The sequence below is a fragment of the Macrobrachium rosenbergii genome, chromosome 1 (genome assembly GCF_040412425.1).
Source record: "Macrobrachium rosenbergii isolate ZJJX-2024 chromosome 1, ASM4041242v1, whole genome shotgun sequence".
NCBI lineage: Eukaryota > Metazoa > Arthropoda > Malacostraca > Decapoda > Palaemonidae > Macrobrachium > Macrobrachium rosenbergii.
Window position 1 is genome coordinate 27,216,492 of NC_089741.1, and position 12,500 is coordinate 27,228,991.

General features: G+C 34.2%; 1 protein-coding gene across 1 annotated transcript in view; it reads left to right on the top strand.

Annotated features, from left to right (window-relative positions):
- The window catches only part of LOC136845057 (teneurin-m-like), a 98,400-nt gene that overhangs the window by 23,225 nt on the left and 62,675 nt on the right, over window positions 1-12,500 (top strand). Inside the window, 2 exon segments of the mRNA XM_067114900.1 lie at window positions 7,119-7,230; window positions 9,783-9,996. Of these exon segments, the coding sequence (XP_066971001.1) occupies window positions 7,119-7,230; window positions 9,783-9,996 (326 nt within the window).

The following is a 12,500-nucleotide window of genomic DNA, read 5'->3' on the forward strand; positions in this document are numbered from 1 at the left end:
AGTTTTCTGTAAAGGAAAACTGTTGTGCCGGCTTTGTCTGTCCGTCCGCACTTTTTCTGTCCGTCCTCAGATCTTGAAAACCAATGAGGCTAGATGGCTGCAAATTGATATGTTGACCATCCACCCTCCAGTCATCAAACATACCAAATTGCAGCCCTCTAGCCTCAGCCATTTTTATTTTATTTAAGGTTAAAGTTAGCCATAATCGTGCTTCTGGCAACGATATATGATAGGCCACCAACTAACCGTGGCTAAAGTTTCATGGGCGCGCGCGGCTCATACAGCATTATACCGAGACCACCGAAAGATGGATCTATTTTCGGTGGCCTTGATTATACGCTGTACAGAAAACTCGATTGCCCAGAAGAAACTTCGGCGCATTTTTTACTTGTTATTTATTCATGTTTCGTCGTTCCCGAGAAGCGTATCATCGTATTTAATTGCTGTCCTTCGCACTCGGTAATTTGTCCATCGATTGGAGCTGTCTGTTCCTTATGTCGTCCATTGATTAATGTGTCTATTATTAATAAGTACTACCTTGCCATGTCACGGGGAGGATTTTAATAATTGATCCTGTAATAGAAGCGGTGTGCGCTCTCTCTCTCTCTCTCTCTCTCTCTCTCTCTCTCTCTCTCTCTCTCTCTCTCTCTCTAAACATTTTCAGTTCTTATTTTATCATATTTTTTGCGTCACTATAGTTAGGCTATATAACGATTTCCTCCCATAGGGGGTTAGCACCTTCAGTGCACCTCATTTTTTGCGCTGTAGACATTACTTAAGGTTCTAAGGTCCTTGCTAGTTGCAACCCCTTCCATTCCTTTTTACTGTACCTCCTTTCATATTCTCTTTCTTGTGTCTTTCTTCCCACCTTATCCTATCAGCTGTTTCTTAGTGCAACTGCGAGGTTATCCTCCTGTTTCACTTTCAAACCTTTCTACCTTCAATTTCCCCTTCAGCACTGAATGACCTCAAAGGTCCCAGCGCTCGGCCTTTGGCCTAAATTCTGTCTTTCATTCCATAACGATTTCCATGTTTTTTTTTATCAATATTTTTAAAACTTTTCACCAAAAGCCTTGAAATCTAAAGGGAAGCGAATGGAGAAAGTATAGAAAGTTACAGGGTAAGTGTCGTTATTATAATACAGACAGGAAGTAGTCTCTGTATCAATTGCAGACATGTCTGCTTTTGCCAGAGAAGAGATGTAAAAATACTTTTGCCACAGAAGAGACGTATTTTACAATGCTTCTCTCATTCATTATCATGTACTACATCTTTTCCAAGGTTCACAAACAGACGAAAGCCTCGAGAAATAACAGAGGATTTCCCAAGTGTCGCAGAAAGATGAAAAGGAGAAATAAAAGAGAATTTCCCAAGTGTCACAGAAAGACGAAAAGGAGAAATAAAAGAGAATTTCCCAATTGTTACAGAAGACGAAAAGGAGAAATAAAAGAGAATTTCCCAATTGTCACAGGAAGACGAAAAGGAGAAATAAAAGAGAATTTCCCAATTGTTACAGAAGACGAAAAAGAGAAATAAAAGAGAATTTCCCAATTGTCACAGGAAGACGAAAAGGAGAAATAAAAGAGAATTTCCCAATTGTTACAGAAGACGAAAAGGAGAAATAGAAGAGAATTTCCCAATTGTCACAGGAAGACGAAAAGGAGAAATAAAAGAGAATTTCCCAATTGTTACAGAAGACGAAAAGGAGAAATAAAAGAGAATTTCCCAATTGTCACAGGAAAACGAAAAGGAGAAATAAAAGAGAATTTCCCAATTGTTACAGAAGACGAAAAGGAGAGATAACAGAGAATTTCCCAATTGTTACAGAAGACGAAAAGGAGAAATAAAAGAGAATTTCCCAGTTGTCACAGGAAGACGAAAAGGAGAAATAAAAGAGAATTTCCCAATTGTTACAGAAGACGAAAAGGAGAAATAAAAGAGAATTTCCCAATTGTTACAGAAGACGAAAAGGAGAAATAAAAGAGAATTTCCCAATTGTCACAGGAAGACGAAAAGGAGAAATAAAAGAGAATTTCCCAATTGTTACAGAAGACGAAAAGGAGAAATAAAAGAGAATTTCCCAATTGTTACAGAAGACGAAAAGGAGAAATAAAAGAGAATTTCCCAATTGTTACAGAAGACGAAAAGGAGAAATAAAGAGAATTTCCACAAAGACGAAAAGGAGAAATAAAAGAAATTTTCCAATTGTTACAGAAGACGAAAAGGAGAAATAAAAGAGAATTTCCCAATTGTTACAGAAGACGAAAAGGAGAAATAGGAGAGAATTTCCTAAGTGTCACAGAAAGACGAAAAGGAGAAATAAAAGAGAATTTTCCAATTGTTACAGAAGACGAAAAGGAGAAATAAAAGAGAATTTCCCAATTGTTACAGAAGACGAAAAGGAGAAATAGAAGAGAATTTCCTAAGTGTCACAGAAAGACGAAAAGGAGAAATAAAAGAAAATTTCCCAATTGTTACAGAAGACGAAAAGGAGAAATAAAAGAGAATTTCCCAATTGTTACAGAAGACGAAAAGGAGAAATAAAAGAGAATTTCCCAATTGTTACAGAAGACGAAAAGGAGAAATAGAAGAGAATTTCCTAAGTGTCACAGAAAGACGAAAAGGAGAAATAAAAGAAAATTTCCCAATTGTTACAGAAGACGAAAAGGAGAAATAAAAGAGAATTTCCCAATTGTCACAGAAAGACGAAAAGGAGAAATAAAAGAGAATTTCCCAATTGTTACAGAAGACAAAAAGGAGAAATAATAGAGAATTTCCCAATTGTTACAGAAGACGAAAAGGAGAAATAGAAGAGAATTTCCTAAGTGTCACAGAAAGACGAAAAGGAGAAATAAAAGAGAATTTCCCAAGTGTCACAGAAAGACGAAAAGGAGAAATAAAAGAGAATTTCCCAAGTGTCACAGAAAGACGAAAAGGAGAAATAAAAGAGAATTTCCCAATTGTCACAGAAAGACGAAAAGGAGAAATAAAAGAGAATTTCCCAATTGTCACAGAAGACGAAAAGGAGAAATAAAAGAGAATTTCCCAAGTGTCATAAGGACGAGAAATAAAAGAGAATTTCCCAATTGTTACAGAAGGACGAAAAGGAGAAATAAAAGAGAATTTCCCAAGTGTCACAGAAAGACGAAAAGGAGAAATAAAAGAGAATTTCCCAAGTGTCACAGAAAGACGAAAAGGAGAAATAAAAGAGAATTTCCCAAGTATCACAGAAAGACGAAAAGGAGAAATAAAAGAGAATTTCCCAAGTATCACAGAAAGACGAAAAGGAGAAATAAAAGAGAATTTCCCAAGTGTCACAGAAAGACGAAAAGGAGAAATAAAAGAGAATTTCCCAAGTGTCACAGAAAGACGAAAAGGAGAAATAAAAGAGAATTTCCCAATTGTCACAGAAGGACGAAAAAGAGAAATAAAAGAGAAAGGTTTAGATAATGACCGGACGTTGCAAAAATTCATACGCCGTTATCTGACTATTATTATTTTTTTATCATCTCATATCGACCGGGAATAGTAGACCTTTACTTAGCATAGTCGCGGCCTTTTCAATTACGTGAGGGGTTGAACTGACTTGTGAGGCAATTAGCGAAGGAAAAATTAATCATTTTTTAATTCTCTCTCTCTCTCTCTCTCTCTCTCTCTCTCTCTCTCTCTCTCTCTCTCTCTCTGGGGATTCGTGTCTTGGTGTAATTATATCCGGGTCGTGTCAGCTCAGGGCTGTTACCTATGATTTAAGGCGATGTTATCTTCTGCATCGTTAATTCTTTTTTTTTTTTCTAAATGAATAAAGAAATACTTCCCGCTAGTCCGAAGTGAAGGTTGGTTGATTAGGTTGTCATATAATTTATATGGCTGAATTAACTGAATACATATATATATATATATATATATATATATATATATATATATATGTGTGTGTGTGTGTGTGTGTGTGTACAGTATATATACATATATATATATATATATATATATATGATGTGTCTACCTTTGTATATTTGTCTATTTGTTGGCCGAGTTGGTTGAGCTTCAGACCGTCATTCGATGGGCCGGGTTCGATTCCCGCCGCCGGCTGATGAAGAGTTAGAGGAATTTATTTCTGGTGATAACATTTCTCGCTATAATATTCCATAATAAGCTGTGTTGCTATAACCAATATTCTTAGCCACGTAAAATAAGTCTAATCCTTCGTGCCAGCCCTAGGAGAGCTGTTAATCAGCTCAGTGGTCTGTAAAACTATTTGTCTTTGTAATAAAAAAATTGATAATCAAAATCGTTATTAGCTCTAATTGTATATGAGAAATATAACAAGGTGAATGTTATTATTTGATAAAATACGCCGGTATATGATAATCGGCATTTTATATATATATATATATATATATATATATATATATATATATATATATATATATATATATATATATATATATATATATATATATATAATATATATATATATATATATACATAGATATGTATGTCTATGTATACATACATATATATGTATGTATATATATATAAATGTGTCTACCTTTGTATATTTGTCTTAATAATAGTTGATAATCAAAATCGTTATTAATTCTAATTGTATTTGGGAAATATACCAGGTTGATTGTTGTTATTTGATAAAATACGCCGGTATATGATAATTAGCATTATATATATATATATATATATATATATATATATATATATATATATATATATATATATATATATATATATATATATATATATATATGTATATATATAACATATATACACACATTTTACATACACACATACACACGTCTTTCCCCCCAAAGCTAAAAACTAAAGTAAGAATATTTAAACCCAGACCTGTATTGTTCCCGTATCTGCAGTGTTGCCATATTGGAGTGCCGGTGTTTTAACGCACCTTCTTGTTTACAACGTACTTCTTCAGGGATGTAATACGCGCTGTTCTAGATTAAGTTCGCCTAATACCAGCAAAAGGGTTCTTGCTTAGAAAGCAGGCAGTAAGTATGCAGCGGTTTACCTGCCCTTTTGTTCAGGAAATCCGAACGGTAGATTGCAATTAGGAAGTTGAGTGGTAGGTTGCTTGGGCGGGATTAACTGGACTATGAGCCTTAAGGAGGAAGGATCAGAATAGTTAAAAAAAAGGTTTTATTTGAAGATTGTGATATTAATGATATTACCCTTGTGATGTTATTATTATTATTATTATTATTATTATTATTATTATTATTATTATTATTATTATTATACGAAACTTCGTGTGGAGTTTAGTTTAAGTTTTTTTTCGATTTATTATGTAAACAATTACGTCTTTTGTTGTGGTTCTCATTTATTATGTTCAGGAATTGCTTCTTTTATTTTTCTCATTTATTATGTTCAGAAATTACTTCATCACATTTCTCATTTATTATGTTCAGAAAATGCGTCTTTTGTTCATTTTCCATAGTATTATGTTCAGCATTTCGTTTTTGTTATGTTGTTTTAGTATGTTTCAGCATTAGGTTTTTGTTAATGTTTCTCATTTATATGTTCAGAACTAAATCTTTGTTAATTTTCTCATTTATTATATATATATATATATATATATATATATATATATATATATATATATATATATATATATATATATATATACATACACATATAAACCACGAAGGAAAGAAAACAATGGAGTACTGCAAGGCCTTTCGACTTAAAGTCCTTTCCTTCATGGATTTTGTCTTTATTTATATATTTATTTCGTTTCATATTTTCGTGATTCAGTTATACATACATATATATATATATATATATATATATATATATATATATATATATATATACATATATATACATGTATAGATAGATAGATAGATAGATAGATAGATAGACCTGCAGAAGAAAAAGGAGAAAACTGTCTGTCGTTTGCCCTAATTCCCTTCGACATTCGTCGCAAATGTGTTTGCAGTCAGCGTACGATGATTATGAAATTACCCTGATTGACCTGGGGCTTAGCAAGGTATATTCCATTGTGTGTCCGGCGGTTTTTTAGAAGCTCGCCTACAATACGGAATTTGGAACCACGTCATTTATCTCGTAATTCGAGTAAAAAAATAATAATTCTGATCGTATGTGGGAGGCTATTCATTCAGTGCTGAATGCTGAACAGTTAATGTGTTCAAGTATTCGACAGGCCCAACATCCAATATGTTCATTTATGTGAATGGTGGATTGGTGGCCAACCAGGATTTTAGTGGATGTATATGCAGACTAACGTCATTATTATTATTATTATTATTATTATTATTATTATTATTATTATTATTATTATTATTATTATTATTATTTAGAAGATGAGCCGTATTTACATGGAACAAGCCCACCAAAGGGGCCACTGACTTAAAATTCAAGCTTCCTAAAAATATGGCGTTCGTTAGAAAGAAGTAAGAGGAGGTGAAAGGAAGGAGAGATCTCACCTATTCTACAAGAAAAAATAAGTTAAATTGATAAATAAATAAGTAAGAATGTAAGTAAATTATTAAAACATAAGAATTGTATCAGGGTAGCAATGCGTTGCATCTTCGCTTGAACTTTTGAAGTTCCAGTTATAGTTATTATTATTATTATTATTATTATTATTATTATTATTATTATTATTATTATTATTATTATTAAGAAGATGAACTCTATTCGTATGGAACAAGCCCACAAAAGGCTTGAAATTCAAGCCTCCAAAGAATATTATGGTGCTCATTAGAAAAGTAGCTGAGACGATGTACAAGGAAATGCAGAAAGAAAAGATCTCTTTATTAAAAAACAAAAAATAAATTAACAAATTAATGAATAAGTAGATGAAAATGTAAGTAAATTTTTAAAATGTAAGGTAAATTGTGTTAAGGTAGCAATGCATTGCATCTTCCCTTGAACTTTTTCAAGTTCCTTTTTCAAGACCTCCTCAGGGAGACTGTTCCACATGCTTTATATTCTTAGTACTTATATTTATACTCATACTGATGCTTTTATACTTATAATCATACTTATACCTTTATTGTAACTTAGTACTTGAACAGTAATCAGGTAAATGATGCTTTTTACCTCATCCATTAATAATGATTCTTCCTCCGCAGGGGTACCTCATTAGGACTGTACGCCCGGAGGAGCGCCCTCCCGACACACACGCAACATGACATCATGAGGATTCTGAGAGGAACCAGGCCGAGGGACGTCCGTGCATCGCCCGTAAGTATCCTACGGACGGTACGTTAGGCACTGATTATCCTCATAGCCTTCCAGGAAGACTACGTGGCCGTGGCTCCCGTAGTTGGGCAGTGCCGTCAGTGCACCTCATGCGGTGCACTGTAGGCGTTACGTGAGGTCCTTACCAGCGTCCATCATACTTTCCACCCTCTCATAGTGCAACTGCGAGGTTTTCCTCCTGTTACGCCTTTCAGCCCTTTTTACTGTCAGTTTCCGCTTCAGCGCTGAATGACCTCACAGGTCCCACGGCTTGACCATTGGCCTTAATTCTTTATTCTATTTATATGGCCTTGGACATTTTTTGAGTGTGAATAAGACAAGCGTTTTCGATCAGTGAAATATTGTCAGAAACGTCAACGTTTGCAGTTAATCCAATTATAAACTTTATGAAAATTGTTATATAATTAACAAAATATTAAAAAAAATAAAAAATATAAGTAAAACCAAATCCTTCGGGCCAGCCCTGTGAGAGTTGATAACGAGCTCAGTGGTCTGGTAAAACTATTTTTTAATAATAATAGTAATAATCCTTCATTTAGATGAGATACTAATATTTAGTTGTGAAGCCAGCTTGGGTTCGCATCCCGCCAGGGGAGGGGAATGTCTTCATCAGTTTCCTCTTCGGATTTCAAGACTTTCAGCGAAGAGCATAACCTGAAATATTAGGAAATAGAGAATTCCAGAGGTATTGTAGTTATTGAAATACAATATAAATGCCATTTTTTCTTCATTCAGGTTATGGAATATGCTCAAATATCTCAAACTCTTATTTTATTGACTTATTAGAACTCTTGTTAAATGCACCGTAATGTGATTTTATAAGAACATGGCCTTTGAATACAAGGTATATGTTTGTTTTTCCAACTTTTCCCAACCCAAGTTTGGACAAATTTAATGGATAATTGTAAGGGCGTGTTTGCTAGAGAATTTGTATATGTGTGTGTGTATATATATACAGTATATATATATATATATATATATATATATATATATATATATATATATATATGACTTTAAGCAAGGGTCGAAGATTTTGCTAGTAAATTAACCTTCATCTTTAATTAGTCAGATTTTGTGTTGGTGTGATTCTAAATTTGATTCTAAGTAACAGCGCACAAATAGATTAATTTTCATGTGATTCTAAATGTGATTCTAAATAACGGCGCACAAATAGATTAATTTTCATGAACTGTTGTCACTTCAGAACTTTTCTTACTATTTTCAGATTTATTTTCAACCTAGAAGAAATATTTGTGGTATGAAATGCAATAGATATCTTTGAATAAATAGAGTGTCATATAGTTATTCCTGATAATTTCAGGCAAGCCTGACGCCAGTATTTTATAAAATCACTGTGCAGAGCTTTCGAGAGCCTGTTCAGTTTTCATGATTGATAATGAGAGCAAAGGGCTTTGGACAGCCTGTTCATCTCTCATTACTGATAACGAGAGGTGAGAAAGCTCTCGAAAGCTCTCGGTATAGATGTCATTATATTTGTACGGAAAAATTTTTCGTGAACTCGACTCTTCATTGTATAGCTCATAGAATTATGAAAAGTGGGTATAATCCCTGTCGAGTGATTAGTGACACTTGATCAGTCAGTGACCTTGAACTTTAAAGCCTCGTTCATCCAGTTCTTAATCATCCAGAATTTGTAGAGAAAAAGATAATGCGATCCAGTGACCTTGACCTTGAATGACTACTTCACCCTGTCCTTAATATTCCTGAACGTATACAGATTAAAGAAGAAAAAATTATATTACGACCCAGTGACCCTTGACCTTGAATGACCCCTTCACCCAGGCCTTCATCTTCCAGAACGCTTAGAGGATTAAAATGATAGTATGACCCAGTGACCTTGACCTTGAATATTCCTGAATGTATAGAGATTAAAGAAAAAAATTATAATACGACCCAGATACATTGAACTTGAATGACCCCTTCACCTATTCCTTCATCTTTCAGAACATTTAGAGAAAAAGATATGGCCCTGTGACCTTGACCTTGAATATTCCTGAATGTTTATAGATTAAAAAAAAATAAATTACAATACGACCCATTGTCCTTGACTTTAAATTACCCCTTTACTCAGTCCTAACTCTTCCAAAACGTTTAGAGAAAAAGGTAATACGACCCAGTGACCTTGACCTTGAATATACCTAAATGTTTAGAGAATAAAGACAAAAATTTATAATACGACCCATTGTCCTTGACCTTGAATGACCCCTTCACCAGTCCTTCATCTTGCAGAACGTTTAAAGAAAAAGATAAAACGACCCAGCGACCTTGGCCTTGAATATTCCTGAACATGTGGATAATAAAGAAAAAATTATAATTCGACCCATTGTCCTTGACCTTGAATGACCCCTTCACCGGTCCTTCATCTTCCAGAACGTTTAGAAAAAAAGATAATACGGCCCAATGACCTTGACCTTGGATATTCCTGAATGTTTAGAGAATAAAGAAAATAAATTGCAATACGACCCAATGACCTTGACCTTGAATGACCCCTTCACCAGTCCTTCCTCTTCCAGAACGTCGTAGAGATCGCCGTGGAGGAGGTCCTGGAAGCCGGCGAGTGGTTCCTGTCGCTGTATAACGACGACGGCGACCCCCACCAGGTGGCACTGGTCATCAGCCGCGGCCCTGGAGTGGGCGAGTGCCCTCAGAGGTGTAACGACAGGGGAGATTGCATCCTCGGGCGGTGCCAGTGCCGCGCAGGATACAGCGGTGTTGATTGTTCACAGAGTAGGTTTTTTTATTTCCTTATTTTTAGGGTGTTTTTTATTTCCTTATTTTTTAGGATTTTTGTGTATTTTTTTCTAATTGCTTGTCTTTAAAAAACTGGCTTCATTGGTTGGTATGTTTTGTTATTTATTTTTAGGATTATTGGTAAATTTGTTAAATAGGTGGAATTTTTTTAATACTGACTTCTTTGGTTAGGTTTTCATCTTATTAGTTAGTCATTTTTTCCTTGTGTTTAGGAACATTTTTGGTAAGTTTTTTTGATACTCACTTCTTTGGGCAGATTTTCCTATTATTGCTTTATTTTTCTTATTAGTATTTGCAAAGTATGTGACTTTCTTTTAGGATCTTTATACGGTATTTTTAATTATCGTTTTCATACTGACATTTTTTTTTTTTAAATCTCATCATACTTTGTTCTTAACTTCTAGTTTCCTCACGGTTATTGACTTCTGCAGTTTTATGTAGACTTTCAGGATTGGTTTGAAGTTTTAATCAGTGAAGTCCTGGTAGTTCAATAGATAAATAAATATAAATATATCTATATGTGTGTGTACATATATATATATATATATATATATATATATATATATATATATATATATATATATATATAATAAAAAAAAGTCACGTGTGGAACAGAAATAAATTTCTGCCTCATATCAGGATCGAACCCAGGTCTGCCAACCAAACCACACAGTTGGCAGCGGTTTTCTCTCTCAATTGAAATACCTGGGTTCGATCCTGATGTGAGTCAGAAACTTATATATATATATATATATATATATATATATATATATATATATATATATATATATATATATATATATATATAATATATATATATATATATATATATATATATATATATATATATATATATATATGTGTGTGTGTGTGTGTGTGTGTGCGTGTATTTGTGTGCGTGTGTGTATTTGTATATTGTCCTACACGTGGCACTGGCAATGACATTACATTGCGTTCCTCTCACCCAGTCAGTCACAAGAGAGAGCGTTGATAGCGACAGCCAAAGAATGTACCCGGCATTAAAAGCTTTTCCAGTCCGTTCAAACGACCCCATTGGATAACATTTGAAAGTCGGAATTACGCGACGTCCATTACCGGAAAGTTTAGGCTTAAAAAGAATTTAAAATAAAAAAGAGAGAGAGAGAGAGAGAGAAAATAGTTTCTCCTCCTCTCGGCAATAAAGGCCGACATAAGTGCTGCGAAATGAGAGGATGAAAAAGAATAATTGGTTGTTTTATTAATATGTAAACGACAGCAGGACTTGTTATGGTAATGACCAGCGATTAAGTCAATTTGTACCTGCTGAACATCGCCGGAGTGTAAATGGGTTTCGTGTGGCGCTCTCTCTCTCTCTCTCTCTCTCTCTCTCTCTCTCTCTCTCTCTCTCTCTCTCTCTACACACACACACGTATGTATATATACTGTATGTGCGTGTGTATGTATGTATGTATGTATATAGATATATGTTACCTCCCCAGTCTCTCTCTCTCTCTCTCTCTCTCTCTCTCTCTACGCACACACATTATATATATATATATATATATATATATATATATATATATATATATATATATATATATATATATATATATATATATATATATATATATATATATATATATATATATATATATATAATATGTGTACTGTATATGTACAGTATATGTTACCTCCTCTCTCTCTCTCTCTCTCTCTCTCTCTCTCTCTCTCTCTCTCTCTCTATTACGTTTTCTTTTGTTTTGCTAAAGGTTTTACAGGTAGTTTTTTTCCGTGTCTTTTTTCCGGCCCCCCCGCCCCGTAACTAAGTTACATTCCCTTTTGTTTACTCATTCGCTTTCTATTGTTTATTAACGGTTTCTCTTTTATTTTAGTCCGCTGTTGTTTCCCGAGTTTACTAACCCCCGGCCCCCCTTTTTTTTCGTGTCTTTTATCGTTTGTTTTACGGCGTTCATTTGGGATCTCTTTTTATTTTGGGGGGGAGGGGGGGCCAATTCTTCTTTGTTTTCAAACTCTATCCATTTCCTCTTCATTTTTCTTTCATCATAGGGTGGGCTGTTACAAAGGTAATGAATTTTTTGTGTAATTCCTCATTCTGTCGTCCGTTCTGGGTTTATTTTCAATAATTTATTTGCGTCCCACCGAATTGAATGAACTACGGAACTGCTGGTTAAAGAGGAGAGAGAGAGAGAGAGAGGGAGATTGTTGTGTAATTCCTAATTCTACTGTCTTTGTAGGTTTATTTTATTTATTTGCGTCCCAACGAATTGAATGATCTACAGAACTACAGGTGAGAGAGAGAGAGAGAGAGAGAGAGAGAGAGATTGCTGTGTAATTCCTAATTGTACTGTCCTTTGTATCTTTATTTTCAATTATTTACTTTGGTCCCACCGAATTGAAGGAACTTCAGTTTTAAAAAAAGTGAGAGAGAGAGAGAGAGAGAGAGCTCATACCTTTGACTACACGAAAAACATCGCCCAGAG